Source organism: Myripristis murdjan, chromosome 3 (assembly GCF_902150065.1).
Source record: "Myripristis murdjan chromosome 3, fMyrMur1.1, whole genome shotgun sequence".
Taxonomy (NCBI): Eukaryota; Metazoa; Chordata; class Actinopteri; order Holocentriformes; family Holocentridae; genus Myripristis; species Myripristis murdjan.
In genome coordinates this window covers 8,682,094-8,709,276 of record NC_043982.1, presented here as the reverse complement: position 1 = coordinate 8,709,276, position 27,183 = coordinate 8,682,094, and the positions used below count along the sequence as shown (strand labels likewise).

At 41.0% G+C, this 27,183-nt stretch overlaps 1 protein-coding gene across 1 annotated transcript; it reads left to right on the top strand.

Annotated features, from left to right (window-relative positions):
• The first annotated feature begins 549 nt into the window (after positions 1-549).
• On the top strand, positions 550-23,806 carry ipo7 (importin 7). The gene is made up of 25 exons (XM_030080803.1): positions 550-754; positions 5,597-5,678; positions 12,592-12,745; positions 12,859-13,017; positions 14,003-14,159; positions 14,673-14,762; positions 14,886-14,980; positions 15,092-15,176; positions 15,303-15,437; positions 15,986-16,085; positions 16,232-16,308; positions 16,493-16,609; positions 17,794-17,883; positions 18,039-18,204; positions 18,621-18,781; positions 18,986-19,114; positions 19,871-19,937; positions 20,183-20,308; positions 20,462-20,559; positions 20,663-20,758; positions 21,329-21,549; positions 21,753-21,961; positions 22,073-22,279; positions 22,481-22,597; positions 22,709-23,806. Exons 1-25 carry the CDS (start codon positions 671-673, stop codon positions 22,804-22,806), a joined length of 3,120 nt encoding a protein of 1,039 aa, XP_029936663.1. The 5' UTR covers positions 550-670; the 3' UTR covers positions 22,807-23,806.
• Positions 23,807-27,183: the final 3,377 nt, after the last annotated feature.

Sequence of the window (27,183 nt, the reverse complement as noted above, 5' to 3'; positions counted from 1 at the left end):
CGCTCATTTGAAGGGATCACGTCGCCCTCAACTGGTCGTAAATAAAATCTGTTACAAAAAAAAAAAAAAAATGAAATGACTTTTTCAACCATTTAACTGTGCAGTAATTTATACCAATAGGACCTGACATCAATTCAACAGTGCAATATCCCTGTGTATATATTATGTACTTAGGTATACTTTTTTATGCTTGCTCAATTTTCATATTTCTGTATTTATTGTTGTAATATTTTGTAGGATTAATGCACATACTCAGACATAATGCACATACTTTTTTACACATTCCTAAGACACATTTTTTTATATTACTTATTTTTTACTTCTTATATTTCAATTCTTATACTGAGAATTTTAGTAACTGCAGCTGACTCAGTTTCCCCTCGGGGATCATCCATCCATCCATCCATCCATCCATCCATCCATCCATCCATCCATCCATCTTCAATAAAGTATTTCTGATTCTGAAATTGGGTTGGAAAACTACAAATCCTACAATGCAGCGGTCAGGCGGATGTTCGTGTTGCACAAATTTGGCGCTGATCTATCCGGGTACTTCATTCACTTCTTCCTTTCGCGCCGGTAACTGGAGAGCCGTGCGTCCATGTGCGCAGTGACTGGGAATTGATAGACTGCTGAAATATTAAATCCGAGCCACAACACAGTTTTCACCATGGATCCAGAGTCTTTGGTCGAGGCCCTGCGGGGCACCATGGACCCCAACCTGCGTGAGGCCGCGGAGAGACAGCTGAATGAGGTAAAAGTTTGACTTGTGCTCATGATGGTAGTTGTGGCGCGGTCTCGCATCGGGCCTCGTTCGCTCACAACATCAAGATGGTGTGATCACGCAGACTGGATCTGCTGTCGTTAACTTTGACAGATCAAGTGTTAAATCCCGTCGGCCACACTCATCTCCTTCACCTGCCACCGCGGCTCGCATCACACGTACACATACATCACCGTGAATCCGATAGTGTTTATCGAAAATGATGACAAACTCGGTTGCCAGTAACCAACGACAACGTTAGCCTCAGCTTGAGCCAGCTGCCTTGCTAATGCTAACCAGCTACCGCTATTTGCTTCGCCTAACGGTTAACTGTTAGCTCGCTAAACACAGTTGTAGTGCAGGTCCCTCTTACGAAAACATGGCCCATTTGGGAAATGACACAATATCAAAACGATACCACCGGGGCGTTACGCGGCGAGTGAATGTGGGCGACATTGTGGAGTGTGGGGTATGTGCTAGTTAGCGAAGTAATTGAGCTAGCGCGCATAACAGCAGGGTAATGACGGCTATAGCAAAGTGGCTAACGTTAGCTACTTGTTGGAAAAACTGCCATAACCCTGCTACATAGCTGCTGCTCACGTGTCACTGTGACAAGCCTAGCAATGATGACATTCATTTTCACCACGGAATAAGGCTAACGTTGGCTAACCTTGGGTGTTGTTGGCTGGCACAACAGTTAAATGTCTTAATGACGCACATACCGCGTGGTATTTCAGGATATTGTTCAATTTTACGTTGACGCTATGTTAGACGAGGCAGCCAGCAGCGTTAAAAAGTTGGCATCAATGTCACTGTAGTAGCAGAAATCGGACTCTGTTGTGCCTTTCATGCTAGATTTTTTGTCCTGTTAGTTTAGATTGTCCCAGTTGCCCAGTTTGCTTTTACCTTTTGGGGTGCTGGCTAACCACTATTAATAGGGTGTTCACCAGATTTTGGCTGGGTGGCCACAGAGCTCACAGCTCAAGCACAGGCTGGTTGAGTTGGATTCACTAGCGTTACAACCCCGTGGAGTCAGCTGCATCTCTGTCACCGTCATATCCACGCACGCATGATTCATATTAAAAGATAATGAGCAGAAAAGTTGGATCACAGTGAATATTCTGCCCACCATGTGTGTGGGTGGATGGATGGATGGATGGACGGACGGACTGATCCCAAATTGGGAAGTTCTTGAGTCACAGCAGCAGGTTATCCAGGCATTGCGCAGGACAATAGTGGACTACACAAAATACACCTAAATATTATTGGAACTACATATCTTTAGAGAAATAATGAACCACAAGCACCAAAAATAATACAGTGGATCAGTACAAAAAAAATATATAAGAAAACAGAAAACCTGTGCATACCCCACAAGAGTAGTAAGAACAAAAATATATCCATAGACCATTCACCTTTTTGTATGCATATCTATATATAAATATAGATATAAAATAGATTTATACTCAATGTATAATTTGTTAGTGTAATTTCCATGTGGAATTCCTTGATGCATGGTACTGGGTGGCAGAGAATGTAGACTTGGTACAGCCTTATGGAAAACATTTTATATAATATATAATTCAACTTTTAGGTATACATAGAATTATTTATCTTTCTATAATGTGCGTGTATGTATATATGTACTATATCAGAATCAGAAATACCTGGATCCCCAAGGGGAAATTGGGTAAGTTGAAGTTGCTCACATTCTCAAGAGATGAATATAAATAATAAATAGAAAAAGAAATATGAAATGTAAAAAATATGTGCCTTTGGAATCTGTATAAAAAGTGTATGCATTATGTATACATTTGTGCATTAATTGTAGTTCTAAAAAAAAGTGTCCATGCATCATGTCTAAACATGTGTATTAATCCTACAAAATATTACAACAATAGAGAAATAAGAATGAGTTATTACTGAGTAATAAGAATGAAAAATAAGAATATGTATGCTTCATTATATTTAGTGGAAATAAACAGTTTGAATTTTCCCCAAGGTGTGAAAATGTTATATCAGGAAGCATATTAGAAAGTCTCTCATGTAAAACAATGTTGCTTTTCAGCAGTCACACTGATACAATTCCCCTCATGCTGTGAAGCTCAGTGAACATGGTTAAAGGACCTATACCAGTTGTTGGGATCAAATTTGCACAGACAGAGGTCAATACGAAATTGAACCCTAATGTGCCTTTTATGTGAGATAAATTATTGTGGACCATCAAATCAAATCATATTATCAGCTTTTTTGTCATAATACAGTGCCATGATGAATCAGCTATGTGTTGGCTTGATGAGAGGCCCGGTAATGGCAATTCAGTGACTGAGTGACAGTTTGCACACAGCTGGCTGGATTTATTCAGGTTGAGCAGGACTTCTGTCAGGAGTGCATAGTTTACAGTGAATGTTGGTGTTTTAAATCATATAGCATCTTCCATAAACATAGGAGAAATTGATCCTGATCTATACAGCCCAATTCCCGCCAAAAAAAAGAAAAAATCCCAAAATCTTAGTTGTGCAGGAAGCTTAAGGTAAATTATGAAGCTGTAAATACATCACACTTGACCCGACAATTAATGTTTTTATTGTCAGAGAGGAATAGAAATATATAGGCCTACATGCTACAATTATGTTCACAAGACAGTAGGGATTCTCCCATATGGATTTTGTGAACCAATTTGTTGTAATCAGAACTGCCTACAACAGATTGGTGTTAGAATGCAACTGTTAAGTGTAGGTGTGAAAAATGACATGGTTTTTGCTGGTGAGTAATTAAGCTGTTCAACTTGAGTGTAAGCCATTTGTGAAAGAATGGATTGACTTGGCATTAATTCACTTGGTGGCAGAAGACCACACATGCAGCATCAGTCCTCACTCTGAGGCTCAAAGTTGCCACTATCACTACCCAGAATGCCACGGGATGTAAACTTGACCTCAGTTACTTAGCAACCGCTTCAACATATTCCAGACTTCTGTCACACGCAGAGAAATTGGATTCATGTTTTTTTATTTCGTTCTAACTCCTCCGACCTGCCATTTTTGCGGCCACTGACCTAATAGCGCAAAATGAAAATAGGCCACTCTGGACCATGGCCATTTAAAGGGAGCACTGCTAATAAGCCATTCAGTTTGATATGCATAAATGCTGTTATTCCAAGGGTTGGATGTCATTAGGATTTTATATAGGTGGTGAATCTATGTAACATTTGACTAGTTAATATTTTTGATACATTCGTGAGTGCAGATCGTTTTTTTCCTCTCAGCCTCATACCAAGCAAATGTAGGAGTGTTTGCTATCATGCCCCAGAGATTTTGGTTTTAGGGTCGTGGTCTTCTCTCTACAATAGAAAAATAGTAACAACCTGATTTTATTTTTCATGCACAATTACTTTCCTCTGGTTGTCAGGTCAGTGGAGGACAACAGATGGAGAGCTTAATTTCAACTGGGGTGTGCACTTTTTTTTTTTTTTTACTAAAATAAAAAAAAAGTGACTTTTACTCTTACAAAATATACTATTTATTATTATTGCTATAAATACTATTTCTGTGTATGGGACATGTACTTGCACTGTGTAGGCATGCAAAGCAAAAGCTGTCACAGTATCACCTAGTACTGTTTGTGCTTAAAACTCAGGTAATCAGAGGTGAAAGTAGGCTGGTACTGCCTGGTACTTTCTGGCAGTAAATGCTTCAGTGCAGGTTCACAGTGTCAGGAACAGGGGGAATCAGCTGCCTGCCAACAGTCCACTGTACCCACTACATATTCTTGCATTTCCAGCAAGAATATAGGCTACATCTACTAGATCAACAAAGTCAACAGTTAGTAAGTTAGGCTGCTTATGAATGTCTTACCCTTGGTGCCAGTGTGTTTGTGCCCAGACACCGACCTGTGGGCTTTTAATCTGTGCTGGAGAAAACGCAGCTGCCTTTCCAAAATGTTTTGTCGCAGCTGCTCCGCTGCTCGGTGACTGTATTGAGCTAATGCTAATGATGGTTAATGTTAAGGGTAACTTAGGTGGCCTTTTACTACTGTCTGCTGCCAAATGCTGTGGGTTTTGGCAGGCAGCCTTTTCTTGCAAGAGATCTTCAAAGTAACAGACAAAATAAGTCATGGTCACAGCAGGCTAAACAAGCATTAATATATAACCCGCGGTTGTTGTGTCTGCATGATGCTGCCAAACGTCTCGGGGTGTAAAGGCTCCGAAACCGAGACCGGAACCGAGATATATCCAAAAATCAAGGTCTGAACCGAAACTGTGGATCTAGAGAATCATTACACCCCTAGTTAACTTCATAAATACACAGCTGTTGGGAAGGGTGCGTTTAATTGACTGTTCCTATCCTTGCCAATTTTTTTTGGTGATGTGACCATCCACTCTTTTGATGTCGTTTGCACTGGGCAATGATGAATTAATAATAGCAATAATCATTATTATAATGATGATAGTAAAGTGTTGCTCATTACATCAAAAGATGGATCAAAGTTGAAACTCTGGCAAGGTTTATTGTGAAGATATTAGATTCATTTTAAACAGTTGAATCTCCATTTCGGTAGGGAAAATGTATGCTGTGTCTGCTGATTTTTATTTATTTTTTCGTTTTTGAGTTTGACTGATTCTGTATTTTAGCATCCAACTGTTGTTCCCACAACACTAAACTGGTTTCGTGTTCAGTTCAATTTGATTTCATTTGTGCTCTAATAAGAAAAGAATCAGAAATCGATAAGAACCAGAGTCGATAACCAGAACCAGAATTGTAACCGGAATCGCTACAGTCTAAACCATATGTGGCCCAACTGGTTTACATTTATGTTTTTATGTTTTGTTTACAGGGTCACACCCAGGTAAACTTTGTGTCCACTCTACTGCGCGTCACCATGTCTGACCAGCTGGATTTGCCTGTGAGGCAAGCAGGTGAGCCCTAATTTGCCTGATTTCGTTGGAAATATTTTTTTTTTTTTCAGTTGGTGCCATGTAGTATGTTGGATCTGTGCTACATGAACATTTAATCAAACCTGATACCTTTAAATGTCAAACATCTTCCATAATTGCCATTTAATTGGATTCCATAATAAGAATAGTTAAGTTTACTTGTTCTTACTGCAGAATGATTAAATGCAATAATTTACTTATTTAACCACTGGTATTCTGTAGTCTCCTTTCAGCTAACTTGATTTTTAGATACCCTCTGACACACACCCTGGCATTTCTTTGCAAAGAGACTGCGACCTGCATTCACCTCTGCCATTAAAAATACTAGATGGTGCAGCTGCTTTCTGTGGCAATGTGTCTTCAGCACGTGTCTGTGTTGCTACATGTGAGAGGCTGTTCATTCGTTGTCACTGCAGTTTTCCATCAGTGACATCTTGATGACGCATCAGTGTTTAGGATTATTACAGTCACGTTACCATTTTTTGTAAACAGTCACCCGAGATGTCATTTTTCATGTGCAGTGTTATCAGGGTAATCACTGACAGACTAATGGAAATGACAGAACAGCCTAGTGTTTACAGTAGTAGCGGTTGCAGTGTTGGCATTGTGGATATGAGCATCACGTATGCAGCCTTTCCCAATAATCTTTTGCCATCTACATTGTTCTAACAGAAATCCTCATGGATACGTACATTAAAGAGAGTAGCTCATGCTGTTACCGCTACAGTGATGATTAGCCTCGTGTGACCATTGCTAAATGGTCAGACTGGCTTTCGTTCAAGGCTTGTATCCCTAGAAACCACATGGAGTTACTGAATCACCCTCCTGCCGGGTGACATCCTCTTTATCCTGCATCTAACTCCGGGTTTGTCAGACTCCATTAGATTAGTGATTGGCTAGATATTCTCCATGATCCCATGTTAAAATGGGTCACTTATGTAATGATTTTAACAAATGGATGATGAGTAACTGATGCAATTTTTTCTCCTGCCCTTTAGCTTTTTTGGAGCTAAACTGCCCCATTGAAATATCTTCTTTTACTTTAGTCAAACTTTAAAGCTGGAAAAAAAAATCAGGGCTTTGATTATAATAATAATAATTAATAAATAGTAAATGTTTGGAATAAAGGGCAACCATCAGTTTTGCTTCAGGTGACCCAACAGTAGCCTGTCTCTGCCATTGGAATTGGTGCCCAACCAGCTCCAAGTAGTCGTACTCAGATCAGTAAATGAATCTGTCTGTATACTTAAAGGAGCTGTGCTTTGGTGCAGAAAATAACTTTTCCAGCGGGAGAGAAAAATGTCTGCAGTGTGGCGATTCTTTGATCTCAGTAAAGCAAAGTGCCAGCTGTGTCAACCTAAGGTGCCTGGCAGAGTTGAGAGTGGATGGTGAGGTGAAGCAGTTCCCCCGAGCCAGCCAAAGGCAATCAGCGAGTCGATCTGCCTTTCAAATAATAATTGTAATAAATAATTAAATAAGAAATTTGTCACAGTTTCTTAGTGGTGGGGGTAAAAATACATGGTGTGAACAGGATGTTTTTAAGGTTTTATTTACTTTACAAATTAAAATTATAATAGTAATAATAATGATAAAGCTGTCTTGCATTTCATATGGCCTCTTGTCATTGGAATGTCACTACCTTTTTCTTTGACCCTGATTACTCCTCTTACAGCCTCTTAACTATGTCTGCTGCATTTTAACTCTCAACAATATGTCCCAATATTGTTTCCAGTTTGACAGTCATACCTACCCTCAGGGTAGACAAGCTCAACTGCCAATGTGGGTGTGAGCCTGCCCTATTTAACTTTTTGTTAATAAGATTTAATATCAAAACAAGTTGTTGAGGAGCCACATTCCTGCCACCACATCCCAGGCACATCCCAGGTACCATGGTCCTGGGAGCGGTCATGGGAATAAAAATAAGCTTGCGCAGATGACGCCAGTTACCTTTGTCACGTGATAAGTATGGTCATAACAATCTTTATGAGAGAATTTGCACATTAACTGATTAAGAGTGATATTTGTAGTGCAGGAAACCTTCAGTGGTAACCATAAAGGGACAAATGCACTGGGCGAGACTTCAGACAGGTGTCATTTGACACGCCTAGTCGGATGAAGTGTACTGAAGTGTAACAGTCTACAATCTGGTATATCGTCTCTGTTTTTTAAACTTTACAAACCATATGACTTAATCAGCTGTCTTTTAGCTACTAATTAACAAAATCCAAAAACATCCTGTAATATGATGGCAATCCAAAAAGTATGCATTATGACATGAACATGCATTTTCCTCTTTTGACACCTAAAATCAAACCAGGTTTGGTTTGCTGCTCCACAGGATGCCTTGAGTACACGGTGGCCACTGAAATCAATTGCATGTGTTTGAAAATGCACACATGTGATGTTTGCTGCATGTTTCTCTCTTAAGCATAATCTGGCAAGATAATCCTAAGAATAACTATCACACATCAACAGTGGACAAAGACAGGTACAATAATAGTGTACTGCAAATGAGAAAATACATTAGAGCTAAATGGCTTTGTTCAGTATGCAGTGACAGAGTTGTTAAAGACATACAAATCTAAACAAATACAGTTACAGATTTTAAAAAAACAGACACACCCTGATTATGACAGAACATATGTCCTAATAAGAGGGAACACACAAAAGCCTTGCATATATACTTAAAGTTCAAAGTCTGTTAGGTCTGAGAGAGGATTAAAAATCCAGGATGCTCCTGGCCTCAATACCCAGTAAATTTACTGGGCATTGGTCACAGGTACTTATTTCCCAATCTGTGTGTATTACTTCAGGCAACATATTCATTAATTAATCACAGATTTTTAATGAAATTTTTCTTTTTTCTTTCTTTCTTTTTTTTTTTTTTTTTTATTCTTTCCAGCTTGACACTGACAGGCAAACCAGTGTGCAGAAGCCGCCCTATCGATTGATCTGTTTGTTTGAGCATTGCTACACAATTTCCAGTGCATTTTTTGATCAAATATAGTGAAAAGTTGATATTGATGCACTTTTGCTAATCCATTAATTTCTGGTTAACCAACATATCTGGAAGGTACATCTATCATTTGCACATATGGTTTTTTCTGTACTTTTTCTGCATTTGCAAGCAGAAAAAAGTATACAATTGTAGATATAAATCCATTACAGGGACAAAATTAGCAAACTTTTATTGCCCTTCGTTATATTATTTTAAGTGGACATTTCGTTGATGAAATTGAGGATGGAGGCAGGAAGCTCAGGAAGATTATTTTAACATCATCGTGATTCTCATTTGGTCTTGAGCTGCAGTACCAGCAACAATGGCAGTGAGGTCCGTGGTGGTTAACAGGATACCTGGCATACCTTGGTAACAGAGGCTTAGAGACCAACTCCTCACCTCTTCCACAAGTGCATAGTGTGTTCTTGATGTGCTGCAGCAGGATCTCGCTATGTGGTTCAATAATCAAGTTTATAAACTGCAAGTTGAAGCATTTAAAAAGAATTGAGTAAGGCTGCAGACTAATGATTAAACTAGGGCTAGGCCATATGAACAAAATCTAATAGCATGATGTCTTTGACTGATTACATCTTTCAATATGTGACAATGTGAGGATGATTATTTGTGCTTTCTTAAGATTTAAAGGCAAGATTTGTGATAACAGTCATTAGTATTATGATAATGGCACAGCTTGGACAGTCTAAGTTCAGAAAACTGATATTGATATAAAATTGATATTGCCCAGCCCCATGGTAAATTAAAGGAATAGCAAACTGTGGTGCCCTTGGTGTTGCAGGAGCACCACTGCTGTCATAACAAAAATGGGTATCTTACTGAGAATCCCCAATGGAAGCGAGATGTGAACGCTCTGTCATCCAGTCTACACTGACTCCATGTTCTGTTTGGATGTCTCTGTCCGTCTCAGCTGTCTGTCAGCAGCAGCTCCTGGGGAGCTGAGTGGACAGCCGCCGCCTAACCTGCTCTCACAAGGCTGAGCGACAGCAGAAATTTTCAGAAGCAAAAGTTCTCTTATTGGTTCCATGGGAAGAAATAAAGTGTTTGCATGTATTGATTTTTGTCCAGCACTCATTGTGGCGAGTGAGGGGAATCTGCGTGTAGTGGAACACTGGACCTCACAGACAGACTGGAAGCCTTGATCTTGATGTAGCTGCAGTTAATAAGCTCAAAACACACACACAGTGGGTCTCACAGAAACTCCCCTCAGTGTGGATTGATATATTTAATAAAATGGAAGCATATAGGATCCATGAGACGCAAGAGTGAAAGATTTCAAAAATGCATCTAAAAATGCTTTCTATATGCATTGACCTTAAGTCTTCCTGTCAATGCATTCATGACCCTCAGAGTTGGTATATTGTTTAATTTGTCGACCACGCAGCCATTTCATTCAGCTGGAAACTTGGCAGGAAGTCATTTCTTTTCCTGTTTGTGATTCTGATATATTGTCTGAAAGCGTTTAGGTAATGGGCTTGGCAGTGCTGGACAGTAGTATAGTTTGGTGGTCTTACAGGCAGGGCAGTGTAGGGGCTTTATGCTCTGTCAGCATTGATAGGCTGGATTATGACTGCCTCGCTAGCAGCATAGACACATGTGTCAGCAGTCTGACGTCTGCCTCTGAGCCCTCTCACTCCTCCCTTGCCCCGTCAGATGCCCCTCCCTGTGAGCCACAGACCTCAGACTGGGGCCCCCCATTGTGGATGTGAACCCAGTTGACACCCTTGTGCCACATTCAAACCTACTGAACTACAGACAGAAGTTTTCCATTTCTGTTGCTCAGATTTAAAGTGGTTGTTGCAAACCTCTGTATCTGCAAGTCAGATGCTTTTGGACCAGCAGTTCCAGCTTAAAAGTACAGCAGCTTGCACCTGGTTCATGCGTCACACAGAAACCAACACAATATAGTACACATGGTCAAAATTATGGCATTGTCTGCGTCAGAACCACTGGGTGCATTGGCCACATTTGGGAGTTGTGTACCACCCAACCTGAAAATTTGAAACAGCACAGATGGCTCTGCAGTTGTTTAAATGCTCCTCTGTATATCAGGAACAATAACCACTGGCTGATTCTGGTGAACCAGGAATGTGTTTGGATGACTGTAGGAAAAGGTCATTAGATGTTGATGTTAGGAAATTAAAAAAATAGAGCATGCAACATGCACTTTATTTGGCCATCGGACAGCTGTGGTAGCTCTGATTATCCGCAAACTGACTGTCCTGTCAGACACATGGAGAATACTTTCAAAGCCTATTCACTCTTCAGCAGAATGACTGCTATCATTGTGACACATTTGTGCTTAGAAGTTAGTATTTAGATTTTTTTCTGTCATTCTGTTTGATGTAAACTATTGGCTGTGAAATATTGCCTCTTCTTCCTTATGATTAGTTGGCACACAAACAAAGCCTTCTAAATTATTTACACGTCTTAAAAAAAAACAACCATTTCTCAACTTCTAGAAAGCACTGAATTGTCATTGTAGAGAGAAATGTTTTGCTCACTTTCTGTTTTTTTTTTTTTTTTTTGTATCCCCTGGACCAAGTCTGATGGATACTATAGATTTGCGATTGTCACACGTCCACTGCCATGTCCATAGATTTTCTTGTGAATCCTCCAAAGGCTACAATTCTTGACCAGTTCTTTCAATATTTCATTGTCATGGCAGCAGGATTGCCTGAAAAGAAAGCCAATTTTGTGCTGAAAACTATCCCCCCACCAACACATTGCTTATGCATGTCACTTTTTTCCCCACAAAAAGTCCCACTTCTCACTTTTTGCATGAACTAATTTGGCATTGGGTGTTCAGATTTTGCTGAACTTTTTTTTTTTTTTTTTTTTTTTTTTTTTTTTTGGCAAAAACCCCATTAAATCTGCCTTATGAAAACACCAATTTTACATCAGTGATTTAAAAAAAAATGCACTGGCAGTTTGAAAAAGCAGAATAGTGGGAGTGCGCCCTTTTAGGAGCACTAAAGAACAGGGCAGATCTACTGGAAAAAAGGCCCTTAAGTGGCCACTCATTCTTCTGCCCTGGCAGCTGCTGCCACTGCTTCTCTCGGGGTCTTGGTATTTCCTTTCAACTGTCCAAGTAAAGGCCCACAAACTGCTGTGTGGTCATGGCATGGTCTCCTGCTGTTATGGCAGATGATTTTATGCATTAAACCATCTGACTAAATAGAATGACTGTAGAGTCTCAAGCACAGTCAACCCTACATGTCAGTGGTTTTGGATGTTTTGCCACTTGACTGGTCTAGAGGTCCTTCTGTCCCGCTCAGTTTCAGCTCAGACGTTAACATCCATGTCAGCTGATGCGATCACAGGTGCACAGCTGAGACAGATCCCTCCCATCCCATCGTACTCATCACTCTTGTATTCCATGGCTTCACTGTGTTCCTAATATTCTCCACCCATCCTGTTCCTTATCTCTGGAGCAGCTGTGCCCAAACACTCTTTATTTTTTTGGATTACCTGACAAAGACGCTGCCACCTCACTGTGAAAACAAGCCTCCTGCAAGTTTGATTTTCATACCAATCGCTCACTCAAACACTCTTCCTCCTCTCCTTACACAAAGTGACAAGGCAGTGCTTTGATGCTGTTTGGCCGCATCGGGACGCACTAGTGTTAACACTTCAAATGCTGTCTAGTACCAGTGCATCCCTGGCTGCCTTCGAAGGCAGTTTGGGATCATAATGCATCTCCAAGCCCCCTTATCACACCTGTGCCATGTGCTGCTTGCTTGTGATTGGATCACCCCGAGACACTTGTTAAAACAAAGTGTATGATGCATGATTAATATAGTAATCATTAAAATGCATTTTGTGTGTATTTTTGTTTCAGTAGGGTCATGTCATCGTCTGGGTCTTGTTTTTCCTGTCTAGGTGTCATTTACCTTAAGAACATGATAACCCAGCACTGGAGCGAGGGGGACGGCTCAGGCACTGAGACACCCGTCAATAACATCCCGGAGGAAGACAGGCAGTTCATTCGAGACAACATAGTGGAGGCCATCATCCACTCACCCGACCGCATCAGGTAATGCCACTTGCCTCAGTAGCTGCTTAGAGCGAGGCGAGCTCGGGAGATTTGTCCTCCAACTTTGCTCACTCATTCATCGCTGTTCTTCTCTCCCTTCGCTTTGAACTCAGGGTCCAGCTGACAACATGCATCCACCACATGATCAAGCATGACTATCCTGGCAAGTGGACAACCATTGTGGACAAGATAGGCTTCTATCTGCAGTCAGACAACAGTGCTGGGTGGCTCGGCATCTTGCTCTGTCTCTACCAGCTGGTTAAGAACTACGAGTGAGTCAAGCCTATTGTTTTTTGTTAAGTAGAAGTTTGGTTGGTTGTTTTTTTTTTTTTTTTAAATTGAAGCATTATGCAGTGTTCACTTCATGAATTTTTCGCATGTATCCACTTTGACTTGAAAATCATGTTTTCATTAACGTCCAACTGGTAATCTTTCTGAAAGATACGACAAAATGCATCAGACAAGGCAGTAAATGACAGTTATCTGGAAAGGGTGTTCTCATATCAGTTGCACCCCTCCATTAAAAGTAAATAAATCCTAATGTAATGCTACTTGTAATCGTGCTTTTTTAAAAGCACAAACTGAATGTCTGTTATAACGCTGAAGATATTTTTGACATCCAGTTTTAAATAGTGTCTATATTTTTGAACTACACTTGAAGAACAGTAACATCAGCTTACTTTACTGTTCAACTCCCCAGCTGACATGGACACATGCAGGTTCCATCAATGGGAACCTATCATGAGATGATAGATGATAGGGAACCTATCTACCTTTTCTTTCTATACAACATGAACACGGCATTAAAGCTGAAGGTTGTCAGACGTACACAAGGTGTTTTGAGTGCCTGTTTTGGGTAATGGGATTTCTATAATTTCATGAAATTTTGAAAAGTGTGTTCTATTCTGGGAATTTATAAATTCTTTGTACAAGTCATGGAAGATCATGTAGTTTTGTCTATTCAAGAGAGCTAGTTATCTGCTAAGCATCATATTTATTTTTCATTGTGTCCACGTTTTGTGCACTTGGCCCGCAGAATAAAGCAGAAGGTGTTAAAAATTTTATTCATGGAAAAAAAACATCATATTTAATTTACATATTCATGGAAATTCAATATTTTAGTTAGCAAAAAGTCAGGGAATTTTACATTTGACAGTGTTGGACCCCTGTCACAGGACTTGTTAAAAATGCATATGTCATGTAAACATTTAGTTGCTTTTGTAGCTGGTAATGTATTTGTGTGTGTGTGTGAAACAGGTATAAGAAACCAGATGAGCGCCAGCCCCTGGTGGCCGCCATGCATATCTTCATGCCCATGCTGAAAGACCGCTTCATCCAGCTGCTCCCTGATCCCTCCAGTGAGTCTGTCCTGGTACAGAAACAGATCTTCAAAATCCTCTTCGCCTTGTTCCAGGTAATGGCACGGCACGTATCTATTTTTGTCTGGTGTTACTGGAGAAAGAGAACAGAGTCGCATGTATCTGCTTTCCTCAGGCAAAGTTGCTCTTCTTGTTTCTGTCTTGAGGTTTTCTTGGAAGGTTTCTGTTTTGGGCTCCCTCTTGTTTGGCTTTTGGACTGCAAACCACCAAGGGAGTGTTTTTTTAGGAAATGTGGATTTTGTTTTGTCTGCAGAACACCACTTGTCTGCAAGTTAAGACCAATACATGATTTGTGTCCTGTAATAATATTTACATAGAGTAATGTTGGCAATATCCCATGCCTGCTGACTGATCTATTTTTGTGATGTAGTCATGATCCTTTTTGTTGGTTGACATTTTGGCATATCCTTTTTTATAATAGATTTTCCTGTATTCTCACACCCCTGTACAGCAAATGTGCATTTTAAAACTCATAAATATTGTTAATAAATATGGTCCCATCAGAGTGAGATGTAGCGTTTGACAACACGGCGGTTTTGTCTCCACAGTACAACCTTCCTCTGGAGCTCATCAACAGACAAAACCTGACAGAATGGATGGAGATCCTGAAGACCGTAGTGGATAGAGATGTGCCTCCGGTGAGGATACAGAATACACACATAATATTGCAAATCAGGGTTTTTCAAATGGTTGTGATTTCTGTGTCTGCTCAGTCAAGTTTTCCACAGGCTGATTGCTGCTCTTGTTTTGGGTCACTACAGGAGACCATGCAGGTGGATGAAGATGAGAGGCCTGAGCTGCCCTGGTGGAAGTGTAAGAAGTGGGCCCTTCACATCTTGGCTCGGCTATTTGAGAGGTAAAGATCCAGAAAAGGTCGTTCTCAGTTGTTGTTGTTTTTTTTTTTTTCAAATCCATCAGCCGCACTTATCAGGAACATTTACTACATGAAATGCTTAACTGTTACCAGGTACGGCAGCCCTGGCAACACAACCAAAGAGTATGCAGAGTTTGCTGAACTTTTCCTTAAGGGATATGCAGTGGCTGCACAACAGGTAAACACTACAGAAAGATGTAAAGCAGCAGCTGTCCAGTCAGGCTGGCCAGATTGCTTGAGCTGTGTGTCTTTTTTGAAGTGAGCATCACAGGGAAAAAAATGAATTCTTCTTGCATCTGTCTAGGTGCTGCTGAAAGTCTTATATCAGTACAAGGAAAAGCAATACGTGGCCCCCAGAGTACTGCAGCAGACCCTCAACTATATCAACCAGGGCATCGCTCATGCTCTTACCTGGAAGAACCTCAAACCACACATTCAGGTATGAATGGAACAAGTCTGTGAATGCTTTGACCACAATATAGCACATGCCTGACTTGCTGGAGCTAGTTATACAGTGCCAGCATGGCGTCAAACATTCTTTTATATGCCATTGTTTTGACAGATGGGTGGATTGATTGGTTACTCTGAGTCACTTCTATTTAAGCCAACAACATTAATAAAATTATGCACATGTTTACAAATACATAAAAACATATCCTTGTTAAAAAGCAAAAACATGTACAATACAAAAACAAACAAACAAAAAAAAACACCTACAAAGACTTCATCTATCCATTTTTTTCCTGTTGTTAATTATAGTACACAACCAGAGGGAGGTTACCTTTTGATTTTAAATGGCTAATACGCTTACCAAAAAAAAAAAAAAAAATCAAAACATGCAGCTCATTACCTGGTACTGGAAGGGGATCAGGATTCACTGTTTGTATTTATGGCAAAACTGGCAGCAGATCAACTTCTACTTTAGTGTGTGTTCCTGAATTGGACTTTTTATTATTTTTTTATTTATTTATGTATTCTTAATTCCAGGGCATCATTCAGGATGTTGTTTTCCCCCTCATGTGTTATACGGACAGTGATGAGGAACTATGGCAGGAGGATCCATATGAGTACATCCGCATGAAGTTTGGTAAGCTGAGAAAGTCAGGTGGCTGTGATCCACGGGGACAGCCATTTTGAATGTGAATTCTGTGTGTACATGATGATTAATAGTGATCCAACTATGATTGAGCATGAATTTTTTTTTTGAAGCTGATTTCTCATCTCCCTTTTTAGATGTGTTTGAGGACTTCATCTCCCCCACCACAGCAGCACAGACGCTCCTCTTTACCTCCTGCAACAAGAGGAAAGAGGTGAGTTTCAAAACCCTCTGCTGTTAATAACTTTGAAGTGTTTTGATGTAGCACTAATGGAAGGATGATAACTGGAATCAGGCCGTCATTACCCACTCTGTATGGAACAATCCGTGTGCCCGAGTTTGTCCTGCGTCATTGTCAAAGTCGGTATAATCCAATATGTTGTTCACGTTCTGTTTAGGTACTGCAAAAGACGATGGGCTTCTGTTACCAGATCCTCACTGATCCCACATCTGACCCCAGGAAAAAGGACGGAGCCCTTCACATGATCGGCTCCTTGGCTGAGATACTGCTCAAGGTGAGCTCTAGTGCCACTTCCTCCACAATCCCACTTTTCTACACTCTTACTACAAAAAATCCTGTCATTCCTTTCTCCTTGAGCAAGCAGTTTTTCAGTGTATGTGACCTGATGCAGCAAGCAAGAGTGTCTTTGATGGGTTTTTTTGTTTGTTTGTTTTTATTTTTTGTTCATTACTGGGGCACTTTTTCTCATTTTGTCTTCCTCATTTTGTAAGGAAGACAAACACAATAATAATCATATTAGCTACATTTACATGAAGATGGATTTTTGTTCACTCAATGACAGGTCATTAAAGAATGACCTCGATGAACTTTTGATATCCGAAAACCTGGTTTACATGTCGAGCCTATTTAAATATTAAACAGGTTACTGTAGTTAAGGTTTACATGTGAACATTTTCCTCCTTTATGGTTGTTAATTATTTTCTGACTTTGGCCAACTGTACACAGGGTTTTTGGGTAATTTTTTGAGAACAAAAAATTGTCAGCAAGTCAGCTGGAACTCAGTATTCTGTTAATTGGGTTATTGATTGTAGCAGGGATTCTTCTGAGTAACATCATGCCCAGAGTGTGGACTAAAGATGTGTTACTCTGTGCCAATAAGTGACAATAAATTAAAGCTGGTGATCTGTTACTCCACTGAAAAAACAGACTTATAAAAAGTAGCGCTTTAGAAAACTTGCATAGCACAGACAGCAATAGACCAGCAACCATGAAGATGACTGAACTGTGTCCGAATCATAAAATGCCGACTGTGTTCATACCACCTTCTGTGATAGTACATTTCTGTAATTCTGCTTGAGTCTGTCCCATTTTACCATATGTCTCCTTGTCCAGGAACTTTATCTGCTTTTTATAAACATGAAAATAATTCATATGCTTTTAGTCCGAGGGAACACTATGATGTGCAAATCACATGCAGTCAAGCACCGACAGTGTAGCGCTGTTGATGTTTTTATTTTCCAAAACCGATTGGGGAAAAAAAATGAGAACCCTTTTTCTAGAGAGTAACAAGCGGTTCTTTTTCGATTTAAAAGCAGCATATGTGGTTTTACAGGCTTCAGCTTGTTTATCCATAACTTGTAAAAACCAAACCCCCCCCCAAAAAAAAAAAATCCTCTAAGTGTTGTCATGTGGTAACTACCTTGTGTTGCTGACTATTCACTTCCTTCCTCTCCACAGAAAAAGATTTATAAGGACCAGATGGAGTTCATGCTGCAGAATCATGTCTTCCCCCTGTTCCGCAGTGAACTGGGCTATATGAGAGCCAGAGTAAGTGATAATGTTTAACAGTTGCACTTGCACAATACTGAATATCGTGGGTTTGAAAAGCATGTTATCCTGTCACTGTTACGGCACCTTACTTGTGTTTAGGCGTTTGAATTTGTCAGGCCACAGTTTGTCAACGCCACTCTGTTTTCGCGTAGGCCTGCTGGGTGCTGCATTACTTCTGCGAGGTGAAGTTCAAGAGTGACCAGAACCTGCAGACAGCTCTTGAGCTGACCCGCCTCTGCCTCATCAACGACAACGAGATGCCCGTCAAGGTAGAGGCTGCCATCGCCCTGCAGGTCCTCATCAGCAACCAGGAGAAAGGCAAGCAACTTGAGAAACTCATTTGATCGTTTCTGTGTTTCTCCGCCTTAATCTCTCCTAAACTGCTCAGTTTGTACCTTGTCGTGATCCAGTTAAAAACACCATTAGCTTCAGCTACGCATTTCACCCTTTTGTTTGAAGGTCAAATGATTGGATGGATCAAAGTGGTTTGTCTAGAGGAATATAAATTTACATTGAATCGATGCCAACTTTTTTTTTAACCCACGAGGAAGCAGCAACACTTGGGTTCACCTACATCAGAGGAACACTGGCCATCATTAAAAAGAACTCATTAGCCTGTGAATAATACAGAGCACACATGCAATGAGGGAAATGATCTAAATGATTTTTCTTTGTAGAAACACTAAATGTTGTCATCTTCTTCGCTAACATCACATCTGGATTTTGTTCTTCAGCCAAAGAATACATCACCCCCTTCATCCGGCCAGTGATGCAGGCACTCCTGCACATTGTCAGGGAGACAGAGAATGATGACCTCACCAATGTCATACAGAAGATGATCTGTGAATACAGCGAGGAGGTCACTCCAATTGCAGTGGAGATGACACAGCACTTGGTAAGTGCACTCAGTATAGAGCCTGACTCATTTAAAAGACAGCTAAGTTCAAGTCGAGTTGGATTTAATCAGCGGCTGCCACATAGTTAAATGTGGAGATGGGAAATGAGTCAAACCTCCTGTCCAAAGGTGAGGTGTGAAGGTATTCAAAATCCACTTACAAACCCACACTTAACAGCTGACCCTCTGTGCTCCCCATGACAGGCCATGACGTTCAACCAGGTGATCCAGACGGGGCCTGATGAAGAGGGAGGAGATGACAAGGCTGTAACAGCCATGGGCATCCTCAACACCATTGACACATTGCTGAGTGTGGTGGAGGACCATAAAGAGGTTAGCAGGCAGTGCAGCCATTGAGCCCGCTGCCCACACACACACAACACACTCTCCGGCTCACGGCTGATCACTCATCTCAGCGCCACTTCCTCTGCAGAAGCCGCTCTGGCCCGGCATAATGTTCCTGCCAACACACTTCAGCCTCCCACCAACTCCTGGGAACACGCTCTGTTCTCACCATGTTCAGAATGCCTCAGAGGCTGAGGCAGACGCTAGAAATAGTGCCATGGCTCTCTGCCAGTACGTCTGCCGAAACACAGGCCCGCTGATGCCTGCAGCCGAGTAAGCCAGCAAATTTGACCAAGCACCGCTTCTCAGGGGCAGCCCTTGATTGCACAACCCCTGCATTCAGTAGTTTTAGTTTCAGCTATCATTGATATACTTCTTGTGCAAAACTGAATTGGAGGTTTTTTTGTTTGTTTGTTTGTTTATATGTCCAATGGGTACACAAGGACCTTGATACAGAAACATTACAAGACAGGTGTTCAACACGGTACATGACAAAATGTAAAGAGCATGTAACACAGATGAGAGATTGTATAACCACAGAATCATGAAGAGGTGCTTCTTGTCTTTTCTATTTTGGGTTTGTTGGAATTGGAATTTTCTCAAACTGGTTCTGACGACACACCATAAAATGAGATTGTACAGTCACCAGCAGTGTGACATGTTCCAATCTTGTAGCCTTGATAATGACAGCTTTAGGTTCTCACTTGTGTTGATTGGATTGTATTGTTTTGTTTTGTTTTCCAGATCACCCAGCAGCTGGAAGGCATCTGTCTGCAGGTGATTGGTACCGTACTGCAGCAGCACGTTCTGGGTAAGCAGCACCAGGGTTTCCTGTCCCACCACATTCCACCTGGGCGTTGCTCTAGGTGTTTCAAAACATTGTTTGACCACGTAACTGATGGGCAGTTGATGATAAATAAGCTCCAGCAGTGACACCCTCTTGCCTGCATGTTGCTGGTGTTTTTTTTGTTTTTTTTTTCACTAGTCTTTTTAATGTTAAGCACATTGAGCTTCTAAAATTGAGCTTCTAAAATTGCCTTGCCTTGCCTTATGCAGAGTTCTATGAGGAGATCCTGTCACTGGCCCACAGCCTGACTTGCCAGCAGGTGTCGCCACAGATGTGGCAGCTACTTCCACTGGTGTTCGAAGTCTTCCAGCAGGATGGATTTGACTACTTTACAGGTACATACTTGGCTAAGGGCACTACCCACACATGCATGAATAAGTAATTCCACAAATCTCGTATGCAATGCTAAGGTTGCTTAATATTTGCCTCTGTTTAGTTTCCAGTCTCGCTGCAAAGCTGTGTAATTGATGAACGGGTTTCTGTTTCAGATATGATGCCTCTCCTCCACAATTACGTCACAGTGGATACAGACACCCTCTTATCTGACACCAAATACCTTGAGATCATCTATAGCATGTGCAAGAAGGTAAAACAGTGCAGTCTTAAAGTGGGACGGTTTTGATTATGTCTATTATGTGTAATAGTTGTCGTGCACCAGCAAGTTTAACATAGCTATTCGTGTCACACAGGTCCTGACAGGGGATCCAGGTGAGGACCCAGAGTGTCATGCAGCAAAGCTACTGGAGGTGATCATTCTGCAGTGCAAAGGCCGGGGCATCGATCAGGTCAGTAGCTGCCAAAGGCCCCTCTTTCAGTGTTGTTGATCACAATTTTTTGTGGTGCTGATGAGAGCACCACAATGTACCTATGGAAACTAAGTGCTTCTTGTAATGTTTGATATTGTAATAAAGGTGTCATTATTTGTTGAATAGTTACTATTTTACTATTTTTTTGTATTGCTGTAAAGCACTAACTGCTGTTTTGAAAAGTGCAATTATAAAAACAGTATTATTTATTTTTGTTTTAGGAGTTTTGGCTCCCATATTAGCTGCTGAACTTATTGAAGGGTCAGGTTCAGTAGGGTTTGAGTTTTACAAATAGCTCATACTTGGATATTTATCATGTAGTGACACAAACTTGTGTAGCACTTGTTACTGGAGCACTTGACATATTTGAGCTCCACAGTGAAAAAAGTTCTTCCTATACACCAGTGATCATAATCTTTTTTTTTTTTTCCTCCTCTTGAGCAGAGTGTGGATTCTATGTGCAGCCTTTTAATCATAATTGTTTGATTAATTATGATCATAATCATAATTTATTGTAATTTAAAAACAAATAAATTGCTGTCATTGCAGGTTGTTCCCTTGTTTGTGGCTGCTGCACTGGAGCGTTTGACACGAGAGGTGAAGACGAGTGAGCTGAGGACCATGTGCCTGCAGGTGGCCATCGCTGCACTTTACTACAGCCCCCCTCTGCTCCTCAACACCTTGGAGAACCTGCGCTTTCCCAATAACACTGAGCCAATCACTAACCACTTCATAACCCAGTGGCTCAAAGATGTCGATTGCTTCCTCGGGTAAGACCTGTTTCAAAAGTTGTCTCCAGCATTGTGAATGATTGATTGCATCATTGACCAACTACACCTTTTAAAAGCTAAAAATAAACTTGGGCATTGATGTATTATTCAGTTGTGCACTTCCAGAATGATAACATGTATAAATTACCAACCCGGCTGTATTTCTAACATAGCTCCTTCTCCTTGTGTTTTTTTAAAAACAGCCTGCACGACAGGAAGATGTGCATTCTTGGTCTGTGTGCTCTGATTGACCTTGATCAAAGGCCCCAGGCCGTCAACCAGGTGGCAGGCCAGCTTCTCCCTGCAGCCATCCTACTCTTCAGTGGCCTCAAGAGGGCCTACGCTTGTCGAGCTGAGCATGAGAATGAGGAAGAGGATGATGATGAAGACGGCGAAGATGAGGATGAGAATGGTATGACGGTAGCATTTGGATTTAGTCGGCGTTACATTGGGAAAATCTTAATTGGAGTGTCGTAAATGGTGTTAAAAAGAAATCTACCTTTTTAATTTTCTGTATTTGCAGCCGAGCTGGGCAGCGATGAGGATGACATCGACGAGGAGGGCCAGGAGTACTTGGAGATGCTGGCAAAGCAGGCAGGAGAGGATGGAGACGATGAAGACTGGGAGGAGGACGACGCTGAGGAGACGGCACTAGAAGGCTACACTACCGCTGTGGATGATGAAGACAACTTGGTGGACGAGTATCAGATCTTCAAAACCATACTACAGAGTAAGGCGACAGTCTGTTGAAATCAGAAGCTTGTCCTAGTGAATGAAGGAGTAAAATCCACTGAAAAGCTAGTTGATCAATTTGTGACTCACTTTTGGATCAAATCGCTTGATTTGCCATTTTCAGTAAAATAATTAGAAACGTGCTGCACAGTCTCTATGACTGCAAGCAGAGAACTGATGTGGCTTTGCTCTATTCCAGATATCCAGACCCGTGACCCAGCATGGTACCAGGCACTCACACAAGCCCTTGATGAGGAGCAGGGCAAACAGCTTCATGACATTGGCACACTCGCAGACCAGAGACGGGCAGCACATGGTAAGTCCCAGTCGTAGAGCGAACAATGAGCTCTGTGAGCTCAAGCAAACAAATGTGTTTGACTGATGTTTGATTCTGTCTGAAATACCACCGCTTATCATCTGCTTGCAGAATCCAAGATGATCGAGAGGCATGGCGGATACAAGTTCACAGTGCCAGTGGTGCCAACTAATTTCAACTTCGGAGGCAGTGCTCCAGGAATGAATTGAGTCATCTGTTCTACTTTTTATTACTCTGTGACTGATTGTAGTGAAGTGAAAAAAAAGCTTGTGTTGTTCCCTTAAGTAGTGGTTCCAGAACTGGTTCTTCTCAGTCATTCTTCAATCTGTCAAATTGGAAATAGCACCAGAAGACGTGGGAAAGCAACCAAATGCAACCAATGGCTGGGGAAAACAAACCAAGAACTTGAGCACGATGCAAGAGAAGAAGCTCTGAACAACGTTGTCTTCTGGAGTCCAATGTGGAGGGGAAACCATGACGGCAACTCTTTTTTCCCACTTCAACAAAATTGGGGGCTTAACAATTTGAAATTGATAATGGGACTTAATATTTCATTATCACCGTTGAGGCCAAATGGCCATAAGATTATACCTCTGGCTGTAGTGATATCTACGTTAGTTTCTGCATAAACAAATTCTCATGTTTGTTATGTACATACAAGCCAAGGTTATTGATTTTTCAAGTAGCCTTGAAAAACAACCAGAGGCATTTGTTAAGGTGTCAACAGCTGTATTCATATGTAGCATATTGGATACTTCATAGCACTATGTGATGCCTGATCTCTGTAAATTAATGACTAGCACTTTCATATTGTTCAGGTCTCCTAGCCTTCTGTATCAGACTGCAAATTTTTTAAACCGCTGATGACTATTTAAAATGAAAACAGCTGTAACTTTGTTACTTTGCAAGCGACTTCTCCTGTAATGGCTGGTTGTCACATGTATTTGGTTACGGTGTGGAACAATAGGCAACACAACTTGCCAGCTCGGAAACATTCTTGATTTACGAAAAAAGAGAATGCTCTTGGTGTTCAGTATGGGTACAGGACGTGTTTGTGAGCACTGAAAGTACAATTGGATACTTCATTGAAGCATGTACAATTGGACTTAATCGTGAAGGTCTCAAGCTTTTGGTTGGTGTATGGATGAACCATCTATATATACAACAAAATATTAAAAAAACAAAAAAACAAAAACAGAGCTAAGGGAATTCACGCCCTTGAGTGTTTCCTTGTACAGGCACATTGCTTGTCTTGGTTTATGAATTTTATTGTGTTTTGTTAATGGCTCTACGCAGCGGACTGGCCACCAGAGTATGGTGCACTCCCACAATTGCAAAATGACAGCTTTGATGATGTTCACTGTAATGCATATGTGTACAGGGTACACATCAATAAAAGTGTTCAGTTATAACCATACAACAAATTTCGGTAGGCAAACAACTGGTGTAAGTAATCAAATGGTTGTTAAACAGAAATTGATAAATTGGTATGCTCTTTGGGTTATATGTAAACAAAGCCCTCCCAATTTGCCACCAATGTTCCATCGATCAGAGACCAGCATCCTGATCTACTGGTCGTCCAGGCAACTGCTTGACTAAACTGGCTGTGTCCCAGACTCACATCATCATCTATTAACCATCTTCACATGAAAGCTTTATTCTATATTTATTGAAATTATGCAAACACTGACAGCTTCATCCGTACTCTCCTGCAGAGTTTGAGGCTGCCCGGGCAGCCACATGATGCCTGGATATGCCAGGAGATTTAATGAGATGGCACATATTAAAATTGGACTATGGTTCCTGCTTCAAATGAGTGGGAAAAAGCCTGGTAGTTGGATCTATACAATTTGAATAAAGAGGGACTCGAGCTGCCTGCTCTCCTGCCAGTATCACTGATTTATCAAACATATCCACATAAGCTGATGTCATTATGCTAATTAATGGAGTCATTAGAAAATAGTTCATCACTATAGTGGTATTAACATGCAGTAGATAATGTGGTTTATATGAACCTAAAGTGTTAGGTAGCACTATGTAAGATTGCATTTAAGTTGGGGCCTTTTAGACTCAGCTGACAAAAACATACATGCATAAGCACAATTTATTAAATTTCCTTCATTTAGATCTTTGGTCAGCTGGGCCTTAACTCAGTCAGTCTTCAATTTTGCATAGTGCACCTTTAAACAAATACCCCAATGTTTTGGGCAAAATATACTTTTGACTAATGATACATTGTGTAAATAAGACAGCTTCAGAGTTGCTGTAAGGCTTCTTTGTTCACTTCAACAGAGCTGGGCTAACGACTCCTATAGACTATAAGTCTTTGTGCTAAGCTAACATGAAATGCTACCCAAAGGAACTGAACCACTGGACGTACAGAGAGGGAAATGGTATTGAGCATCTTGTCTCAGTCTGGGTAAGTTGGAAAAAGGGGGATTTTGCCTATAAGCAAAATCAAGGTTTCGGGACTCTAAAATAAAATAAGCTCATCATGTCAACTAATACCATCCTCTGGTTGCATTTGAAGAAAAAAAGCTCATTGGGATAATTTTTACAGAGTCTAATTCAGTAATACCTTGAAGTTTGACATGTCATTTCTTGTCACTAAGGTTCACCAGCTATGATGAAATTAAACCCACATTTTGATCAACTGGGTATAACAGGCTACTTGCACAAAAGAGCTAAACCACGGCTTTGCATGCTGGCAAGCTGGATGACTGGAATAGACTGTGGCAGTAACACTGGTGCTGATAGCAAAATCTCTGACAGGAAATGTGCAAACCAGCCCTGTGATGGACTGGCGACCTGTCCAGGGTGTTTCCTTGCCTTTGCACTATGAGCCCTCCGCTCCCCTCCGCGACCCTAGTGAGGATAAGCGGTTTAGAAGATGAATGAATGAATGAATGAATGAATGAATGAATGAATGAAATGTGCAAACCAGTTCAATTGGATGATTTGTTGTGAACAGCAGGGGGTGATATTTCCATGGGAGCAAAGTTGAGACCTTTCCTCTCCACACATGGGGAACATGTGGTCAAGTGCTCAGTTTCTATGGTGAACTGTTCATTAGTGAGTACACACACACACACACACACACCACCACCACCACCATTATCACACATACAAGATACACTGTATAACATTTTGAAAGTATCATGCATTTACTTTTTTTTTTTTTTAACTGTATGTGGTAGGCCTTTGACCTCACCCTGCATAGAGACTGAGTCATAATATCCATGGGCTGCCTACTTCTCACTGTCTAAAGGAGGAAGTGCAGCACTGTTGCACACTTACATCTGAACTACATAGTCGGTGCTTAGTGTAAGGTCATTGAAGAGCCTTTGAAAGTGTTAAAAAGCTGAATCTGAACAGTTTTGAGTGGAAAATATGGAGGCAGATGCACAGCAACAAACTAAACATCCTATGAAATATGCCATTGGTCACTTGGCTTTAACGTACCTTTTGAATATGAGGCTGTGTGTGTGTGTGTGTGTGTGTGTGTGTGTGTACTGCGTTAGTCAAACATTTGGCTACAGAGATACAGTGATAACCATAATGCAGTAACCGTTAGATGTTTTCCAAGAAGCAATAGATGTGTCAACACACCCTAGTATTAAAAAGCTTTGCATGTTTACTACGCTGCACTCCCACACTCCGTCCAGCTACCCAAATGTCATGCCAACTATGTTTTCACAATGGAGTCTGACTATCAACAATTGCAAAAGTGGAAGTCAATGTGCAGAGTGCGAGGATGAGGGCACCCTTGGAGTCAGCGAGCCAATCAGGTGTCAGGGCTGTGGAGCTGCAGGTAATGCAAGGTATTTCAGCCTACACACCGTAGGCTTTAATGTACCAGACAAGAGATGTGACCTAAAATATTTTTTAAAATGCCTAATGAAAACAAACACACACACACACACACAAAAACATCTGAGTATCTGTTTTTATTGTTTTAATTGCTTAGCTCGTTGTAATGCTGTGGTTCATGCAAGTTATTTTTAATCCTGAAACTGTATGCACATCTCACTACATTCCAAGCTGTGTTTGTAATGGCACTGACATTGTTTTTGTGATACTGACATGCCATTTGAACCCACATTTGTGCACCAGCATCTGCACTCGTTATGAAATCTCAGCTCATTCATTTGTTTTATTTTATCTGGTTTTATTTGCTTTAGCCATCCATTTGTGTAGTTGTTTGGGAACAAGTCAGCCTGCCAGCCACCACTCTGTGCAGAGTGAACGTTTCAGATGGTATTAAAAGTGGACTGCATTATCAACACACATCACCTAAACCAATGTAGTTAATGGTGACAGTGGCTGCACTCTTTTTGAATGCCAAATCCACCGGCGGCGCACTGGGTAGGTGGAGTTGGCGCTCATTTTCAACGGCAAAATCACTGGGGTCACACTTTGCCTTTCCGGTTGCAGAGAAATCACCATAGAGAGGAAAACACAAAGCACGCGGCTGGCAGGAGGAGATACTGAATTTTGTTTTTAAAGTATTCCCTGACATGTATAACCCTTACAAATCATGTGCTTAAATCGGAAAAAGAAGTAGGAATGAAATTCTTCTTTCCCCG

Coding starts and splice junctions, on each gene's coding strand:
- ipo7 (XM_030080803.1), top strand. CDS start 671: ATGGATCCAGAGTCTTTGGTCGAGGCCCTGCGGGGCACCATGGACCCC. Junction 14,160..14,672: donor TCCTCTTCGCCTTGTTCCAG/GTAATGGCACGG, acceptor TTGTCTCCACAG/TACAACCTTCCTCTGGAGCT. Junction 15,438..15,985: donor ACCTCAAACCACACATTCAG/GTATGAATGGAA, acceptor TCTTAATTCCAG/GGCATCATTCAGGATGTTGT.